This window comes from Numida meleagris, chromosome 3 (genome assembly GCF_002078875.1).
Source record: "Numida meleagris isolate 19003 breed g44 Domestic line chromosome 3, NumMel1.0, whole genome shotgun sequence".
Classification (NCBI taxonomy): domain Eukaryota; kingdom Metazoa; phylum Chordata; class Aves; order Galliformes; family Numididae; genus Numida; species Numida meleagris.
Genome location: NC_034411.1, coordinates 13,311,690 through 13,332,707, shown reverse-complemented (window position 1 = coordinate 13,332,707; position 21,018 = coordinate 13,311,690). Strand labels below are relative to the sequence as shown.

Below are 21,018 nucleotides of genomic sequence, written 5' to 3'. Positions count from 1 at the left end.
TACCTGCATATCTAAAGATCTATGCTTTGAATATAAAAAGTTTCAACAGGAATCTCCATAGAAAGAGTAGTTTCCCAGTAGCCAGGTTGCTGGGGCCAAGGATCAGTCAATTGTCATTTATTTTATTTACATGATCACTTTTAATCCTATGGTTTATTGCTCAGCAGAGCCCTGCAAATCTCATGCAGCTCCTTAGGACTCACCCAGCTCACACCTTTCCCAGGCCCTTCCCCTGCAGATTCTATCGCTGCTTGTTTCAATATATCCACCTCCCTTAATGAGAAAATGAACTTTAGCAGAGAAAAGGGGGAGTTTTGCAAAACATTCTTAATCTTTGACCTTTGAAGGCCATCATCAGTGTGCTTAATAAATTCAGCAATAAGGATGCAACCAGGAAAGTGGCAACATTCCCACAAAGAACTGGAAAACTTTCTATTCCGAAACACAGATTGAAAAGGTTAAAAACCAAACCAGACCATTTTACATGCCCTTGCAGGCCTTAATTCTTTTGCAAACATGTGCAAACTGAATAAAAAGAACTAGCTAAATAAAAATCCTCATGCAGAGAGGAAGATTTTGATCCCCTGTTAAAACAGTTTGAGCGGAAAGGATTTTGCAGCCTCTCTGTTAATCTGGAGATCACGTGGCTGAAAGCGATGCCCTTGAGGCACAATCTAGCCTGTTGTGGAGTTGATTGGTCAACAAAAAAAGAAAGGAGAAAAAAAAGAATAGAAGTTGTGCTCCTGTATTAGTACAGCTAAATCCTCGCCTGTGAGTCTGGGTAATCTTCAGTGCACTGGAGGAGTGTGCTGGATTTTTTTATCAGCCTGCAACGGCTGAAATGGACTTCAGACAAAGAGAGGTTTCTAAATCAGCCCTGTGAGCCTGTAATAAATAATGAGGAGATCTCATACCCTGCATCAGGGAAAGCCAGTGTGTGCCCTTGGCCTCTTTGGATTTGTAATAAAGATTCCTGGGAAAAGAGTAGCAGCTAGGAATTAGTTGTAGGTGTGAATCAGAAAGCAGCAGAGGCCTTTGAAAATGAGTGAATAAGTTTTGCATATCCATGGGGTCCTATTATGCATTCCTGTGGCTAATATAATTTGTTGCGTAGCCTAGAAATGTCAGATGCTTTCAATATTTGACTTGTGCAATTGTAAGGGCATTGTAAGCACACATTTTAAACAGTCATTCCCAATTTATTATTTTTAGTATACACATTCGCCAGCAATGCATTTGATATTAAGATCTTCCTATTTAATCTCCCAGTCATGCCCAGTGAAGGGAGCAGAAGCTTCTCTCCCTTGTCTGAATGGCATCTGAAAAACCACTGGCTTTTGGGAGGGTCTAGCTTGGTTAAGGCTCCAGCTTCACTTAAGGAAGATGAGCTGTCTAATGATAGCAGAATTTTTAGCCCTTGTGAAGCCTTGAAATAACAAAAAATAGATCTGTAAAAGGTTTATGGGTTCAAAAGTGGGTTTTCAAGCCCATTTGCCATGTAAACTGCTTTTAAAGATACTGTGCTAGCTGCATATTACATATTTATGTATTTATTTATCACCTATATGTAATCAAAGAATTAGAGTAGTTAAAACCTAGATAGAGACCTTTCTTTTTATAATATGGCTGTGGCTACAACTACTACTATTTCTTTCTTGAAGCAGAGTAGGTTGTCAGAACTGCTGGACTTTCTTCAGCTTTAGCTCCTACCTTTCACAGTTTAGGACCCAGTGGAGACTACTCACAAAGTAGAAGAGAACAGACCTGGGATTGGGGCTGTGCTGCTCTGGGTGAGCAAGAAAGTGTATACTGAGCCAAGAGCACAGCTGTTTGTCTGCAAAGCATTTTTGTTTTTCTATTATTACAGTTCTGTTGTCCTAGAGGAAATCCACAGGAAATACTGGAGAATCATAGAATCATAGAATCATTTGAATTGGAAGGAAGCTTTAAAGGTCATTTAGTCCATCTCCCCTGCAGTGAACAGGGATATCTACAGCTCGATCAGGTTGCCCAGAGCCTGGTCCAGCCTGACTTTGAATGAATCAAAAGATGAGGCATCCACCACCTCTCCGGGCAACCTGTTCCAGTGCCTCACCATCCTTACTGTAAAAACTTCTCTATTATATTCAATCTAAATCCCTCTTCCTTTAGTTTGAAACCATTTCCCCTTGTCTTATCACAGCAGACCCTTCCAAAGAGTCTTATAGCCTTCCTTTTGATACTGAAAAGGCGCTACCAGGTCTCGCTGAAGCCTTCTCTTCTCCAGGCTGAACAGCCCCAGCTCTCTCAACCTGTACTCATGGGAGAGGTGTTACATCCCTTGAATCATTTTTGTGGCCCTCCACTGGATGTGATCCAACACACCTATATCTCTCTTGTACTGAAGACTCCACATCTGAATGCAGTACTTCAGATGAGGTCTCACCAGTGCAGAGTAGAGGGGCAGAAGTGCGGATGATCTCCTGAACTGCTTTCAGACATATTTTGGACAGCAGTTTCTTTTCCTCAGGCCTAAAATTTCTTGTACCTTTTCTATTTCGCTTACAATACTGCATTTCCACACGACAATTCTCCCACCACAAATGGCCACAAGCCTCAGGGAAACAACTCAAGTTGATGAACTCACTTCCTTCTTGCTACCTGCTTCAAATGTTGTGTGCTGTAACAAACAGAAGGATGGCTGGACAGATGAACTGATAGATGGACAATGAAATCACACCATTAAAAATGAGGCCCTGTCTCTTCATTTGAAGAAGAAAAGCACATGAATAATCAACTATAACCAAGAGACACAAAGGCAATGTGATTTTTTAGTCAATGTCTTCCTTGAATCCATCATAGCTTTAAAAAGTCACCATTCTTCAGTTTAACATCTCAGATAACATCATCAGTCCAGTTTCGTAATGCTTATATTTTGTCAGTGCTGATTTGACTCTGGTGACTTAGTCAAAGAAGATTTAGTCTTTCTGCTAAAAATATATCAAGTCTTCAATTGAAGCACGGCCATGCATTTACCATCAGAGAGAAATGAAGGGAAAGGATAAATATTATAAATACAATGAATTGCTTTGTTTACCACAAGTATATATCTATAGGGGAAAGTTGTTTATTTACTTTCCTAATACCCTCAAGATCATAACTCACAGAAATGTACTTCCCAATTGGAATGCTTATATGTACCAATACTTTTATTAGTTGTCATTCATTTGTTTCTATTGACATCACATCTGCATAGGCGGAATTCTGCACTACCAGCTCTTGCTAGAAGGTGGTATCGTTTGGCATTGTGTCTGCATCTCAGTCTCCATGCAAGCACACTGGAAGCCAGTGAAACCTACCCAGAGAAGCCACGGCAGTCAAGTACATGTATACTTCACTGGGGAAGCAATGTTGCACTTACAAAATCTTAATGGTGCTATGAGGTAAAAAAGAGCATAAACTAAGATTGAATGTTGAGGAGGAGTGAAGGAGTAGGGCTTCTACAGCACTCAATAGCACACTGTTCTCAAGTACTGTTCAGCACATGATAAGGAAGTCCTTACTGGTGGTATAAGAGCTCATGATGGGGGATAGGTGTGAGTCCTGGACTGCAAAGCAGTCCTGCAAATACAAGCCACACAGAAAGAAATGAAAAGTTGCCTTCCTGAGTCTGCTGACAGCCTGTAACAAACACTGTCAGGGGAAAGCCTTATTCTCGTCTATCGCCTTGAAATCAAAACAACAACATTGGTGCTGATGATGTTAACTATTTCACTGCCAATCTTCTTAACAGAAATACTGAGCTATGGCTCTTTGTTCACAAAATTTCTTTCTATATTTTCCCAGCTACCAAAATAACCATCCATTCCATGCTAAGCTTAAAAAACACTAGTTTCACTCATAGCTTGTCTCTTCAAGCCCTAAAAGCATCAGGGCTTGTAGAGAAGGGATAACACCAAATTACTCATTTTTAACATACTAATTAAGAATTCTGTGACTGTTTTAATGATGGAGTTATTCGTTATTCCATTCAATTAATTAAAAAATCACTTTTTAATTAAATAAATTATCACAAGATTTCCCCCTGACTTAGACTTCCACAAAATACACAAAATACAGCACAATTTAGTGCTACTTCTTGACAGAGGCCAATGTAAATGCACTCTCTTCCTGTAATACTCACAGGTTTCCTTTCTATCATCCATTTAGCCAAAAATTTCTTTCGACAGTTTTCTGTCTGCTTTCAAGGATCATTATAAGAAATGTGAAGATGATCTCTACTGTCTTGCATTTTCTGCCATTGATTTGGTCTATATGTAATGTAAATGTCTGTAACTCTTCCAACACAAGGTCATTTTGCATGGACGTTGCAAAGTCAGGAAATACGTAGAAAAGGCTGAGGCAATGAAGAGTGAAGCCTTTTGAACAAGCACTTGTGTTTAATTCTCACTTGCAGATGCTCAGCTTGCTTTCTCCATTGGCACAGAGTCTGCTTCTCTTAATTTATGAAGATATGGAAGGAGGCTCTTCACCCTCGAACGCGAACACACAGCAGCCAGTTGTTTGCCTTCACGCTGATACGTAAGACATCCCCACTGGCAGGACTGAGACCAAAAGAACAAGTAGATAGGGCTGAGCTAGTGTAATTTTCTCATGCTGCATCAGAAGTTACATAGATGAAATGCTCCTGACTCACAAACACTAAGTGCAGCACTGGGGGGTAGTTAATAAGCACAAAGACTGTACATCTTCTGTATTACTGTGACTTTATAAGATTGAATCAGATTGCTCTGCCCTCTGTGGACAACGTGAGCAAATTGGCTGTTTCTCACTGCCCACCACCAGCCCACACTATGATCAACCCCTTTCCTTGAGCCTAGTGAAATCAGGTGTTTCATACCACCTACCAAACCTCAACATTTAGCAGTCACTGTAAACAACTCTTAAAATAGTGAGGAAAAGAAGCAATAGCACTTTGTTGCAGAAGGGCACTAAACACAGTTGGTGCTACAAGATGACAGCGGATGCCAGCCCTGCTTATTGGTTTGATTCTGACCTTTGCAACAAACGATCATTTTGTTTTGGGATCCTCAGCAGAGGTGATGATTAACTAAAACCAGGAGACATGGGAGAGGCTTGAATGTGTTCAGGGAGGGAGGGGGCTGGACTGGGAGCTCTGCGTACTCTTAAGACTGTGAAGAGGGAACAGCATCTTTTGTTCCACAAACCCAGGAAGAAAATACGCAACAGGCCTCATGCAAACTCTCCTTATGCTCCTCAGGAAAATACGCCACAGAATTATTCTACTTCTTACTGTCTCTTAAATATTTCAATAGACATCTTGCAATAATTCAGTTCTATAAATTTATACATATTCCACCTATCTGTCCATCTATCTGTCTATCTACCCACCTTTGTAACTGACATCTAAGAGAAACAAAAGGGGACAGGTGAAGTCTCAAGCAAATCTGTATTTAAAGCATTTAAATCTCCAAACACTCCAGGTTTATGCTTGCACAGAAACCCACATGCACACATTCTGCTGTTCACCCTCTGTGTACTGCTGGGATTTACCAGCATGTTGCCAGCTGGTAGCCCCACCTGCAAGCCTGACCCTGGTCATGGCAGCGGTGAAACTTCCTCCAACCTGAAATGGGGCATGACTATCACCTCTAGCTTCTAAAATTGGCCATTAATCAGATTTAGTGGCTTAGGAGCAGCATAAAGAAACCCAGGTTGGACTGTAATCAAAGAGAAGAGAAACTGGCTGCTTGCCATTGCTGCAGTAATGGAGAATATTTTGAGGAGCACCTGAGCAAATTTAGGGTATGAATTGCACTGAGAGTCGTGACACAGTTGGAATTTTCATGCTGTGGGTGAGCAGACTCCTTTGGCTTTTCTCCCAGATTCTAGCCACAGAATTATCTTTGTCACAAGTCAAGACATTTTATTTAATCCTTCATACTAATACCTGGATTTCTCGTCCTGAGCCACCAAGATCCAGCTATGTAAATGGCAAGTGAGGTTGGAGGATATTTTGGAGCAGGTATCTCCTGGAGGGATGGGGAAGCACTAAGCCCTTTCAGCAAAGTCCATATCATCCCCTGTGAAATGCTGGCCAGCCATTTCCAGAGATGACTAATTCAAACTGAATGAACAACTGCTAGGATGGTAAGGGCAACAAACAGTCCTCCTGCCAAGGGACAACTAACACAGTCTGGTCTCTCGTTTCGTAAGAAATGAGAAAAATTGTTACTGCTATTCCTGTACTTCAGAGAGAGAGACAGAGACCAGGAAGGAGAGGAACTATTTAATGTGAAGACAAGCATGGGAATGAGCTGCTATTTGCTGGCTGTGAATTAGTTTCGGCCAGAAATGAAATGTATCTATATGTGGGAGAAGTGAGGGTCTGTTATAGTGTCTTAGCAAGGACAAAATAAACTTAGGGAAACACGGGACACTGCCTACTAAATTAGGAATTAAGCTGTATGAGGCAGTCACCTGTGGTAGCTGGGAATTAGAGTCACTGCAGCCTGTTCAGTCCAGGTATGTTTGGTATCTCTGCGATGCCAACAGCTTCCTCCAGATGTGATGCCCACTCCTGCTATGAGGGTTTCCTTCTTCACCATCCTCCATGCCAGCTGGTTGCTCTCGCATACAAAAAGAACAAACATTTTTGCCTGTGAGGTTTTGCTGTTACTGTCAGAAAGAAAAAAAAAGGTAAAACGTGTGAGTACATAGCTCTGGAAATGACTGCAAGGAGATAACATGCTGAAACGTTTATTTTCGAAAATGGTTTTGTTATCAGTAAAAGGGATAGGAAGTCAAGTTATTATTTCTCTGAAGTGAAATTGTTACAAAATGGCTGTTCTGCTTTTTTCAATTTTTTTCTTTGGGTGCATGAGGCTGATAAAGTGACATGCACGTGTTGGAGCTGCATAAAACAGCAGTGTTGTCTGACAGCTGACAGGACAACAACGCCTTGCTTTGTATGGGGAGAGGTGGCTCCAGGCATCTCTTTTATGACCTCCTCTTATTCTCTGAGATCTCAACGACAACTTGTTCCACCTGCCACTGCTGCTGGCTGCAGAGCCTGGGGGAGGTGTGGGATGTATTGCTCATAACTTTCCTATGTGTAGAAACTGGAGTCGTGTCAATACAACTTGTCTGCTGCACTGCAACTGTGTATATGCGCAGTCACACTCGTGTACCCCCCAGTGCTGCGGACAGAGGTGCCCACATTTACAGGAAAAAGTTATTTCCCTGGTAGCATTTATGTTGCGTAGCTGTATTCACACTAAGTAATCATTTTATTGAGCTTTTTGTCATTATAGAAACACAAGCCCAAAGGAAATCTGGTTTCCAGTCATTTTTTCCAACACATTCAGCAAATAGTTAGGAATCATAATTTTGTCTAATTATACTTCAATATTTTCATTTTGGCCTTTGACTGGGGAGTTCTCATTTCAACTAGATGGGGGTTTCAACATAGAGATGTGCTCACTAGCATTTATCCAAAAGCTCTTGTTGTTGTGCACCACATACATTCCCTAAAAGAGCGCAGCCCATGCTCTGAAACACCTGCAGTGCAACAGCAAAGAAAAAAAAACAGATGAGGTAGGAAGAATTTTATCCACATTGCGTAGATGGGAGACAGATTCAGTTGTTAAATATGGACAAGCAGTCCCATCAGAGGGCATCCCAGACATCTGCATGAGGCTGACAGATACAGCCAGCAGCAGGAAACCAAATACCTAGAGCATCTGACATAGCTCCAGAGACATGTCTTTAGGCAACACAAGCAAGCCCAGAGAGTAAAATAAGTTGTCTAAGGTGATGCAGGAAGACAGTGACAAAGTAGGAATTACCTCCTTCTCCTGAATTCAAATTTGCAAGATCTCAGAGCCTGTCTTTTCCAAAGTCACTCCCTGTCAAGCCCTCACCAGCAGGCATTATTCTTCACAGAATTACAAGCAAAAAGCAGAGAAGAATCAGTTATCACCAGGCTCTGTCAGCCTGGGAGGTGGAGCTGTGCCCAAAGGTGTGCAAGAAAACCACAGTGAGAGAGCAAAAGAAGGGAGATGAGGACCTTAACATACCCCACAGGAACACAGAGGCTGCTTTGGGGCTTAATCTGCAACATGGAAGTGACAAGGTTGCTTTTTCTGGAAATGGTAACTCTACTGAAAGTCTTGGGCTAACTTACAGCCAGACAATAGGCTCTGCTGCAGAAGGGATACAAAAAGCAGTCTTCCTCTAAGATTTTATTTCAGAGTTATTTAAAACAGGGAAGGCTAGAGAAGTGGGGAAAGGCATGGCCAAGGTGCTGGGCAGCTGAGCAGGGTAAAGGATGGGCGGTTTGAGGGTGAGATCCTATAAAGCCCTGAAGCTGTCTTGCTCCTGGCCATGTCCCATGGCTGAACTCGCCTTGTGCGGCACGGAGGGAATCATCCGACTGCAAGGCAACAGTGGGGAGGGAAGGCAATACTGACCCTTTCACCTAGAGCTGAACCTCTCCACTTCGGAATTATATGTTGCTCCCTATGCCAGTGAGCAGACAGAAAATGGAAGGGGGATAGCTGCAGCTGAAGCACCTAGATTCAAATAACTCAGCATCCTTCCTGAGATGAGTGACAACCAAAGTCTCTCACTGGGTTTTCCACTGCCACACAACTGTGGTAAGGCTCTTTCAGTCTTACAAGAAAGAAGCAGAAAGTGATGTACTGACCAACTTTTTTTAGTAGAATTCATCAGTACAGTTATCCTCTGGCCACAGATATCCTTGGGAAGGATAGATGTGTCTTTAATAACAGGGAGAGTGCTTAAAAAAGAACACTTTATTGCAGCGTTGCCTTCACCACAGTAAATGGCAGCATTTTCATTTTCCTGTATTTATTGCATTGAAGTGTTTATATCACTGTGAAGCAAATATTTGCTTTCAAAGGTCACTCATTGTCTCTCTCTTCCTTTGGGGATATATTTAGGTCTCTCTTAGACTTTACTATAATTCCGCAATAATATATAATGTTCTCACTATGCGATTCTTCGTTGCATCTGACCACTACTAAAATAGCAGATGCAGAATACAAAGTATAATTGGCAATATACTTCCATTAGCCAGTCTTTTCTCTTGGTATTTTTCTTTAACCCTTAGTCTCCTGTTGTGCTTCTCTACCAGCACTAGCGTACACGTAAGACTAGCTCTCAGAGAATTTGATGTAAGTCATACAATGCCCTAAAACTATTTGCTTTATCTAGAAAACACAGAGCACAGCTTGGTACACAGTTTTTTGGTACACAAGCTTTTTGTAACAACTTTTGGACTTTTGTTTTTTAACAGAACATTACGAATATTTGTAGGTGAACCCACAGGGTTTCTCCTTTCTGAAATGAAGAAACCAAGATCCTTGGGAAATTCTGCGCTTGCATTTGCATATACAATTACTGCAAGCATAAACACAAATTGACTGAGTGCATGCAAGTGGCTGTACTTCTGTAGCAACTTGTTTTTATCAAAGCTGAAGATCTAAACACCTCAATACATCACAACTTTGTTTGTCTGATCTGTCATCTACACAATGACTGTAGACAAAATAATATGTAGTTTACTGAAAGTAAGGAGAACATTTTTGAGAGGTTATATCCAGTCATACTGAGGATTCCTAAGACCATTATAGGCTTTTGATACCTGGTTCAAACCAGCTTGAGTGAGAACAGAATGCAAAATATGATAAGAAATTTATTCTCCGAAGTCATCAATAGTATCTTTGATAAGTTCCCATTTTACTTAAATGTCAGCAGGCTTTAGTAGGCCCAAAGATAAACTACTACTTCATAATTTTGAAAGCCTGTCCTACAGTCAGTGAGAGCAGCTCCATTGTTGTTTATGTCTTCTTGACCATTGCTTCAGTCTCAATGCTCTAATATATCAAGAGGAATATATAGGCCCCAAATTTTTCCTGAAAACATCACAGAGGGAAAACTTTATTTGTTTTGTAGTGATGTAATTCCCTTTAGAACATACAAATATGCTTTCAATATGATTTTATATATATCAGAGTTTGTTGCTGGAATTTCATGAAACTGGAACAGAATTTCAGCCTATATGAGGCTTTTCAAAGAATATCTTATCCTATTTCACATTTAGAACTGGAAAATATGCAAAAATTTTAAATCCATTCCCAACCACCTGCAACATACATGCAGTCTATCATACTGCCTGCAAATGAGTAACCTTTATTGATTCTTGTGCATAGTTTTCTATTAAACAAAGTTGAATCAACACTGCTGCGGGGTACTTTTGTTTATGACTAAACCTTGATGTAAAATGACTTGTCTGGAAGAATGCTTCTTGCTATTTCTCAATCCATTCTAAGTGCTTTACAAATACCAAACAAGCTCAATAAACCTGTCAAGTTCAATCTATTGCTACAAAGCATCTTTCTGGTTACAACCTCTGACATTTTTGTAGTTTGATGTAAAATAGAATGCATCTGTCACTAAGATGTCAACTGATGGTTCTAATTAACTGAAAAGGATAACCCTAAGAAAAATAACAGTGTTTCACCCCTTTGTTGCTTTTTTTTTTTTGCACCATCCAAAACTACTGCTGGCTTATGATCAAAAATTAATAAGTAAAAGACCAAAAGCCAGTCTGCAACTTACTTAAGAACTGAATTTTCTGCACATTTTTTATTATCTGTGGTGACTGACAAACAGACTGCATTGTTCATTATTGTCAGGAGAAGCACTCATCACACTTTTGCTCACTTACACATCTATGATCATTGAGATCACGTGGGATATGCTTAGAGACTGAACCAAATCCCCTGTTTACAGCAAGGAAAATGCTACCAGATAGACAACAAACAAAACCAGTTTTCTGCCTCTCACAGCTACATGCACATACTAACTAGAACATGTCTACATTTTCATGATTTTTGCTAAAGCTCAGTGCTGTTATGCTGCCTGTACAAGTGTAGTGAGGAATCCAGGCAGAGGAGAATATTTTAGTTAAATACTATAAAACTACATCCACAAATTGAATCCTGATGCTCTGCTGCAGAAGCTGTGCTAGAAATACTTAAGTGTTGAGTTTTACCTTGATCTAGGAAAAAAACACAATTTGCAAAGCACGGACCACTCTAATGCCAGCTTGTGCCAAGTGGGACAGGAGTTCAGACAGTGGTTCTTTATCAAAATAATTTATTTTTATCCAAATCAAGCTGGCTCCATTTGCTTTTCAGGAGCAGCATATTTTTGGAGCTGCATGATATCCCTCAAAAGGCACAGTGAGTGCAGCAATGGGGTAGAAAGATTGAGGTGGCCTTGAGAATGTCCCCACACGCTCACATGCCCTTCAGGAGACTGATTCCTGATTCAATTTTCCTCCTAATCCTCAGACTGCAACAGTTTCATAAAGCTTATTTACTGCTGTTTGTGAGCATCCTTGAAGTGCCTGATATCAGTCTGAATATTAGCCATGAAATTAAGCTCTGCATTTGCATCAGCTGGGGCTGCAAATGAGATGCTCAAGCTTGGTTCTTCACACTGCTGTGACCATGCAGCTGGCAGAACGGGGTGGCCTTCTTCTCTAGCATGTATTTGGGCTCCTAAACATTGTGAGACCCATCATGGAATGTTGGCCTCCCTCTGACAAAGATGTAGCGATGTGCTCAGTGATGAAAGCAGAATGCTGCGCCAATAGCTTCAGGGCTGGCTCTCTGAGATGTATTTCTTCCTGCTGTATCTTCAAAGAGGAAAAGCAACTGCAAGTGAGGGCACGGCTAATGCAAAAGCATGAAGGTCACATATTCCTTCTTAGATAAGAAAAATAGCAAATTTGATTAAGCTGCAGGAAAAATGCAAGGAGCTGTCTGCTGTCCCTACACTTTTCTAAGCCCTTGTTTGGGGCATGATCCAGAAAATATCCCTGCCATCCAGCTGTACCTGTTCAGCCTGTACTCCTGTTGTCCTGGTACAGAGTGCTGTCAAAGCAAGGAATGGGTTCATCTCAGAAAATAACTTGCTTTTAAACTAAATTATTATTGTTAAAATTTTAGACCCAAGTTCTGCCTTGACTTGTCCTGTTTTATAAAGGTTGTACATATCGCAAAGAAAGAACAGAAAATAGCCCCTGGGATTTTGCTTTCCCAGAGAAGCTCTACTGAAAGGAGATCCTTTTGTCCTCTTTCTGTTATTGAGCATGATAGTATGTGCTTTATGGCTGTGTATTCTCAGTCCCCCACAACTTCTCCACCTCCTCTGCACCTGGGATTAGTTTTTTTCTGCAGTGAACAAATCTAACATTCAGTGAGCAGCAATTTGCAATGTGCCATGCCTGAATCGAGCAAAGAAATAAGCCAGTGTTGTTGCTGTAAAGACCTGACAGATGGTAGGAGGACTCGCCTTTCTTAATCAAGTCATGCTCAGTAATCAGAGCTAGCTTGAATTTATAACAAAAAAGAAGCCCTAACCAAATGAGGATTAGTGGGCTGCATCCTGATCTCTGGTTAGGAGGAGCTCAATGCTGTCGATCTGTATTGAGAGGGATAACCAAGATCAGAACCTGGGGGGAAGGTGACGGTAGTAGTTAAGTCCTGTAGTCTTTTCACCTGAAATGAAGGACTCTCCCAGGTAGATGACTTCACCCAGCCTAGCTGTAAATATTATTTTGGAGTCTGAACTAGAGCAGCTTGGACAAGTCTTAGCTGATAAAAAAGTTTAATTGTCTTTAACTTTATTGGAGATACATCAGCTGAGCATCCAGCCCTCCAAGCAATGCAGCTGAATACAGGATGTGAGGGGCATAAGCTTGACCTTGGCCTCCTTTACATTAAGGCTTTAAATTCTAGGAAAGAATAAATGGGTGTCAAGCCCACTTCTGATATGAATAACGCCTCCTGACCATTCAGCTGCGATGTGTATAGCATTTGAATTGTTAAGGATAAAGGAAGGATTCACTTTTCGTCAATCAACATGACAAGAATACATCCTTGTTCCTAAAGAGTGATTAATAGTACAGGATTAAGACATCACCTTGAAAAATCTTGTGCATTCTGTACTACACAGGAATCACTGTCCAGAATGAAAGAGGCTGGGGGAAGGCACTCGTGTTATAAAAGCACTTCTGGGTGACTGACATTTAAGCACATTTCAGTGCTTCAGGGAGCCTAACCACGCTGTTTTTTCCCTTTTCACTGTCTTACAGGCTCACAGGCAGCTGAGCACAAATCCTTGATCTGCAGCTTCCACAAACACACCCACAGCTAAAATGGCGGAAGACGCGGATATGCGCAATGAGTTGGAAGAAATGCAGCGGCGTGCTGACCAGCTTGCTGATGAAGTGAGACTGATAGCTACAGAGGAAACTTGGGATTGGGGTTGGGTGGGAGGTATGGCCAGAAATACGAGCTGATCTGGCAAAGGATTTTTAGGGTTGATGGCATTTTCCAACAGCTTTACACTGAATGTAGAATTGGGAAATAAATGAATTATGGTATAATAAATTATTATGTTCATTATTATGTTGTGTTATGTTCAGTCCAGATCAGGTAGTCTAGATAAAGATATTTATTGATTGTGAGTTTAGTTCAGATATTAGGATGTGCATCAGATTGACTGACCTTCGAGCAAAAATCAGCAATGTAATATTGTCTGAGGATTCCTTCAATTTGCCAAATCCATGCAATATTAAATGTCACCATTTAGGTCTCTGAAAGGTCTCAGCTGAAATCCACAGATTTTATTTCTAAAGTGGAACACCAGCTGCTCCCAGCACTACTGCTGCACCACACAGGCACAGGGACTGCAAGCTTTAGGGCTGCCCTGGAACGCAGCAGGAGCTGTGGCATCAGCAAGTCATCCTGGAGCATTGAAGATGAAGCGATCGCCAGTCCCCTGCTGATGGCCTGATTTTGAGGGAAAGCAAAGAGCATAGGAAAAACATATTGCCAGCATGAGCCCAGACATTAATGATGGAAACCGTGTTTTGCCAAATCTAAGTGGCTTTTTCTCTGCTTTTTTCAGTCCCTTGAGAGCACCCGTCGAATGCTGCAGCTTGTTGAAGAGGTAAGGATCTGCATTTCATTTGTGCTTCTGTTGTGAGGGAAGGTGATGGAGAGCCTGACATGCTGGGAGTGTTTTTTGCTTTACTGACATCGCTAGGGCATGTGCCGCTCTGTTCCTCCTTATCCTTCCCCAGGCACAAGGGTCATTCGAGACGCCATGCTTCAGTTGCCAAGAGTCAAACTGCAGACCAGCTGCTGAGGCATGGTGTTTTGCCCATATCTGAGAGCCCATTGAGACAGGCTGCTCGAGATAAGCCAAGGAAACAGCCTCTGAAGGTGACCTGAGTGAGGGACAAACAGCTGAGTTTGCTGAAGAGCTCCTCAGCCTCATGCCAGCACTGCTCCGATGTCCTTGATGTAACACTGCAAGGGAAGGTGAGAAAGGCCCTCTCTCTGCTTGCCCTGTCCTCTCCAAATACCTCCCCCTACATAAACAATTGGAGCTATTTATAGAGCATCAGTCACCACAGCATTTACGTGCCACTTTATGCATCTCTGAAACATTGATTAGGCTTTCAAGGCTTTGAGATGTCCTAAACTGACAGCTCTGGAGAAGGAAGTTCTCTGTTTTTCCACAGTGCTGGGGAAGGGAACTTGTGCTCACCCCCACAGCTAACACAGCTTGCACCCACCTGGGAGGTCACTCCCAGAAGGAAAGAATTAATTCACGCTCATTTCAGCCTCTTTGTAATGAAGGGATTTAATAGATGGGCACTACCAAACTCAGCCCAGGTTGCTTACAGCGATCAGGCATCAGGTGGTGGAAAACTTTGCTCCTGGCTGCCAGGCCGTGTTATTTTCAGACACCAGGTGAGCTGTGGCTCTGGAGCTGGTGACATTTTTAATCAGGGTCATCAGTACTGACAGTCCCAGAACTCCTGACAACTGGAGGAGTCTCCAGCAGAGACAGCAAGTGGAACATGACATCAGGTCCCACGTTCAGGAACAAGCACAAGCCCAGCCGTAGGCTTCAAGGTGTTGAAATAAGTCAGGACTGTGGCAATCAATGGAGTCCAGTGGAGATAAAATTAAATTTCTGTGCACAGATAGACAAGCAGGTGGGTCACTGAGCACAGTCAGCATCGCTTCTGCACAAACACATCATATCTGGGCCTCTTGTAGCTGAAGCACGTTCTTGTCTTCTGAGCAATCTGTCCCTTCTCTCTGCTCATTCTCCGGACATGCCATTTCTAACCATCACTTTATATCACCCCCGGGCTGGGTGCAGTTTCTGCTTTCAATCAGTTTGCTAATACACACGAGAGTTTTACATGGGTACCTCCTCAAACACAAGGCGGGAGAGCCTGCTGCCCCAAAATGCCTGGGATCTAAATAGATGAGGCAGATGATGAGTGGGAAGGAAGAGAGGCGCAGGAAAGGGAAGTGATTTGCCCAGGGCCACGCCATCAGTAAATATCAGTCTTGTCTCTCCTGAGCTGTATTTGTGTGACCTATGCACTGCTTGAGTTTTCCTAACATATTGAACAAGCATATTGTGAATGCCACTGGAATTTCAGTATTAAATCACAGCAAATGGCAAAGCAGGAGGAGAACCGGGACTGCTGAATTTACCAGTGAATTTACGTAGGATTCTAGTGCTTCTTGGAAGAGCTCAGCATCTCTCCAGATCTGCCTTTATTCAGACGCAACAGTATCTTCCTGTGAAAATACAGAATTTTCAGAACTAGCTTGAAAAGTCAAGGGAATTCTTTCACAGTGAACTGATTATTATTTTCACTAATGTGACAAAAAAAAAGACCTTTAAAATTCTTCTGTGGTCTGAACAACTGCTGGTTACTCTAACACCACTTCTTAGGTACATTTAAAAAAATGCAGCATTTAGGGAGTGAAACATTTTAGACTGAAAAGACAAATGGTGAGTGCCTTTGAAATCGAACTCACACTGCTCTGATTTAATAAAAAAAATTCAATTAGACTTACTTGCTTAGCAGAACCTGTCTAGTGGGTAGAGATAGAAAATATTCATTGTCAGTGAAAGAACGCTTACTATATTCTCTTTATACAGCAAATCCATTACTTCTTATTCGGGAAAAGGATATCTCCACATTTAAGCATTATTCCTATGTACATATATATGGATTCCTGTCATGACAGGCTCCAATCTATTAGATACTGAGAAAATACAGAATAAACTCTAGAGACAGAGAAGTGCTGTCAACTCTGGGATGCTCTATAGCAGTACAGTGCTGAAAAGGAGGTCATAACTTGAGGGAAAAAAACGATGTTCACAAGGGCTCTATGCCCTCCTTGCCCAAGCAAACCAAGCTGAGTTTGAAGACTAAACTCTGGTGCACTTCCCAGGGAATGTCATAGAAGAAAACGGAGCTATTCTCCTTGCTGAAGGTCCAAGCCTGTTACTGCTTATTTTTATAACTCAGCTTTCCAAGGAGCTGATTGTTTCAGTTCTAGCGCAACAGGGGAAGCAAGAAGAAGTGGTGAGTGGACATTATGAATTGGCCACTGCTTTGCTTGAAGGCAGCCACATACTGGCATAGTAGATTACAAAGATCAGTTTGCTCTGTTGTGCTCAGCATAGCCATGCAAAACATACGTACATCTATATTAACCAATGGCCATTGGAACAACTCAGTTACTCAGTGCTATAAATACCTGCATTTTGTGATGTAGCTATGCAATGTTCAGGCCAAAACATAAAATAAAAATGTACTTAGGCAGGACAGCAAGACTAAAACATAATTTGTAGCTGACGTTCCTATTGTTTTCTTGTTTAAGCTTTTTATCTCTGAGACAACTTCATGCAATAAAGTATAACGCAGTAGAATAAAAACTGTGAGTCCATTATCATGTTCCAATGGAATTATCATCACCTTTAAAAAAAGTCAGTCATTGTGGGGTGGAAGAAAAAGATGGTTTCTAGCTCTGACACTGCAAGGATATGAATGTCAAGATCAGTACTGTGGAAAGCCCAGCAAGAAAGCACTTAGCAAAAACTAAAGACAAAAGGGTTGTTTTGAACATTCAAATCCAGACAGATTTTCTCCTCTTACATGCTATGGGGTTAGGGTCAAGTTTACCAGTATATCAAAGCTGGAATGGTAAGTTAGAAAAGTTTGATAAAATCAAGATGCATCTCTAACGAGGACACTGAGCTTCTTTCATTGAGACCGGGTAGTAAGTTTCCCGTGACATTATTATCATAGTCAAATGCTCCTTAATTAACGACTAAAGAATTTTAAAAAATTCTATTAATTTAGAGTTTCACTCAAAGCTTGTCAAAGCAGATTTGAAAAAATCCCCTTGACATCATTAACTATTGGAATGGTTTTACCCAAACAAGAGCTTTAATCTGTGTAATTCCACAGAAATACATATCTGGTACAGTGGAAGGTGATTCATAATTCTGGTGTCAGTACTTGCTAAGTAGAACTAAACCTGTGCAGCAGGGTCTATGTAAACCATCTGGAGAGCACTCAAGTCAGAGTCATTCCACTAGATGAAAACCAGGCACACGTGACTCGAAGGGAGGTTACATGCAGATTCGTATCAGCTTAGGTTCTGAGCCCCAGGGTGAATTAACAGGCTCTGAGAGGTAACATGGCTCCTTAATCAGGCACAGAGAGACATTACAGAGTTAATGGGGTGACAGTGAACATGGAGCAGGAGCTGAGGAAATGCATTACTGCGGATGACTAAAAATGTTTCTTTGACCACATTTTTGTCTTTAGGGTGTTGACATTTCTCTTTAGTGTCTCTGGGAACTGCTAGCTATGTAAGCCTGTCCTGGTATACAACTGTCTATATTAATTTATTCAAAACAAACTCTTTAATCCATATTGATTAAAGCAAAATTCTTCACTGAAGTAGAAGTTTAGGTATTCTTCACATAGCTGAGAGTGTACATGCATTTTTCAGACTACCTCCAGAAATGCAGAAAAAGAGATTTCTAGTGATTCAAGTTCTCCATCTGATAATTTACTCCCTTTTATCACTATGAGAATCAGATTTTGGGCTTAGCCACAGCTGGAGTAGCTGCTTTTTGTAATGGCCAAGGACAGTATACAACACACTGTATTTCTGAAGGGACTAGTGGGCCCTGTGAGATATCATTCCAACTCCCTTCCTTGAAAAACTCAATGTCATAACAGTAATAATAAGAAATAATACAGCAAAGCATTTCCACTCCTAAGTGCTGGGCAAAGTTCACTGAACATCTTGTAGATGAATTTAAAGGTCTTTCATTGAGACCCTACCATTTAAAAGTTTTATAAAGCTGTTACAGAAGACTGAGGATAATATATAATAAAGACTGCAACAGGGATCAAAATTATGCTGTTAAACTGGCTTCACTGAAGCAGATTACCTTAGGATGACATATCTAAGAATTGAAGTAAGCCCACAGTTTTAAATTCATATATTCTGGCTTTCTGAGCAGTACCTTAGATCGCAGTCCAGTGGAAAACCTGGGTATGTGCTTCACAGAAAGCATGTTAAAGCTGAACTCAAACCAACTTCTTGTTGGTTTGCCTTTAGCCAAACACTAGAATTTAGTGTTACCAAAAATGTGAAGGCCATTGACTTTCATGAATTTTATGGGGTCTATACGGTACTATTTCCCCTAATGTAATTAATTTTTAAAAGTTGAAAGTGATGGCCTCCTGCTATGAGGGGTCATCTTCTGTGCAAAGTTTGCCAGGTCTGCATACCTCTCTGCTTTGCAGAAGATTTGGTAACACACATCAGTCTCCATGGAAATCACAGTCTGGGAGGACAGGCAGGCTGATCTGCTGACTCCTAGAGTCAGGGCTGAGCACATTCGAGGGCTGCGGGGGAAAGATTCTGTGTTTTACCATCTGTGGTGTACCTGTTTTAAACAGAGGATAAACAGAGGAACTCCAAAGCTGTCAGTTTAATGGCTCAACAAAAGCAATTCATGCTGTGCCATTTACTTGTGAAGAACAAGAGTGTGAGATGTTTGCTGTACCGTGACAAAATCCAACGGTTAAATTCTCCTCTCAGGTACAACAGGGAGACAGAGAGAATCAAAACTAAACCTGAAAAGAGAAGGCTTTTGAAAGCTGGCTTCAAGTGGCATGTACTCCATGAACTCCATAGGGTTCTGTCGAAGGTGTACTTTTCTCTGGCCTGAACTACCTTTAAGCACCCTGTTTTTTGAAAATCCCTATTTTGTCATAAACTAAATGGAGGATTGCCTGAGCAAGGATTGAAGGTCTTAAAAAATTCCTTCATTGCACAGAAGGCAGAAATGCCCTATTCCTAGGGAAAGCATACCATAAGGACACATTTTTGTAACACCACAGATCTTGCAACTTCTGCTCATTCGTGGCTTCCCACTTAGGATCTCACTGGTGTTGGGAAGCATTGCACATGAGTGGGAACCTTTCTTGGGCACTCTGGACCAGAAAAATTACAGCACCAGCACACAGCCCCTACCGTGACAGTGGCTCTGCTGGGAACGTGTTGTCAAGGTTTTACGATCAGTTGTTGTAAAACATGATCTGTGCTGATAATGTGCAAACACAGCTTTCGTCACCTCCTGATACACGCTCTCCCAGCAACCAGTTCAAGTGTGTCTGCTGACATCTGCTCCCACTCAGGCTAAGGGGAGTTTCTGTGGTAGTTTTAGTGCAGGAAATGCCAATATTTTCTGTGTTTGGGAAGTCTTTCCTTTGAGCACCAAGTACACTTGTGTGGCACCTTTCTTCCCCTATCTTCCCTTAAACGAAGAGGGTCTGAGGCTTCTACAGATGTTTCAGTCTGCTTCCACTGAGGGTCAGATACTCAGAGTGTTTTTTTCCCACTCAGACATCTGGACGATGAACACATTTTCCAAATAATTCTGTATCACAGACATGTTTGGTTTTGAGCTACCTAAAAGATCACAAGTCTGATCTGTTTTAAATGCATGAATGCAATTTTATATACCTTTTTCAAATTGACTGTACACGGTTAAATTTTTGTGAAAAAGCTGACAATTAATGCTTAACAAAAACTGGGAACAGGAGGAGATTGTCACTTGATGTCTGAATCACCTATTTTCTTTGTCAGTGAGCATCTTTTTATTAGCCTCAATATGTTTTGGGTTAGATCTCAGATGCAGAGAAGTATATTCAATGCACACCCTTTAATATTTTCACATTAGTATTAATGCTGTGGCGGCATAGCTACAGGCTACCTTCTTAAGGGAAAGAGTATTGCCTGATAAAATTAAATGGCACTGATGGTCAGGTAAGTACAAGAAAATTGCACCTCTTTTGCTCTTTGTGAGTATTTCATCTGAAATACAAACTGTAGGGTCTAATTGCTGAATTCCTCTCTCAGCATAGGTCTTGTTCCGGTCACTGGACATCTTAACCACATAAAGGCAGTTTGCTCAGATCTCAAAATCTGAAGAAATAGAAGGCCAGAGGGTTAAGGAACATCAAACATTTCCCAGCCTGGCTATGTTTGACTCACTGAAGGCCAAGACCTATCACACTATCAGCTGCAGGTTTTCTAAGTCTAAAATTTAGAAGAGCTGTGTCTGACTGCACTGTATTTACTCAAACCCAAGAGGACTCAGGTCCTAAGCAGCCTCTTCATGTTTGCACAATGTGTTTTCTAAACATACATATAAATAATTCCAGATAAGCCACCATTGGGTACCAGGAGAGTAGAGAGAGTACAGTAACAAGCTACTGAACATATAGTGCTTAGCAGATCTGACACTTGCTTGCCCCACAGAAAATTTAAGCTCATTAATGGCAGTTTCCTTCCTCTAAAAAGGCAAGTCTAAGATGACCCTTGGACTCATAGCTGGCTGGCACTCAAGCAAGGGTAGTACGAGCAAGAAGGCAGAGAGAACAGCAGCAGTAGCTGACAGGTCACTGACCCAAGGGCAGGTGGGCCCTGCAGACTGTTGGGCAAGAGGCTTCTCTCCTTGTGGCAATTTACACAGGGATTAAAAAAGGGGGCGTGAACCAGGATGCAC

At 41.5% G+C, this 21,018-nt stretch overlaps 1 protein-coding gene and 1 long non-coding RNA gene across 3 annotated transcripts in view; one reads left to right on the top strand and one right to left on the bottom strand.

Moving 5' to 3' along the window:
* Positions 1-21,018, top strand: part of SNAP25 (synaptosome associated protein 25) — a 64,451-nt gene that overhangs the window by 21,698 nt on the left and 21,735 nt on the right. For both annotated transcript variants that reach the window (XM_021390094.1, XM_021390095.1), the window contains exons 2-3: positions 13,190-13,324; positions 14,008-14,049. In XM_021390094.1, the coding sequence (XP_021245769.1) occupies positions 13,253-13,324; positions 14,008-14,049 (114 nt within the window). In that variant the 5' untranslated portion in view covers positions 13,190-13,252. The remainder of the gene's footprint in view (positions 1-13,189; positions 13,325-14,007; positions 14,050-21,018) is intronic.
* On the bottom strand, positions 4,070-19,928 carry LOC110395545. Its single transcript, XR_002436448.1, has 3 exons — positions 15,621-19,928; positions 6,481-6,678; positions 4,070-4,583 (listed from the first exon to the last, which is right to left on the bottom strand). It is a non-coding gene; the product is annotated as an uncharacterized LOC110395545 (long non-coding RNA).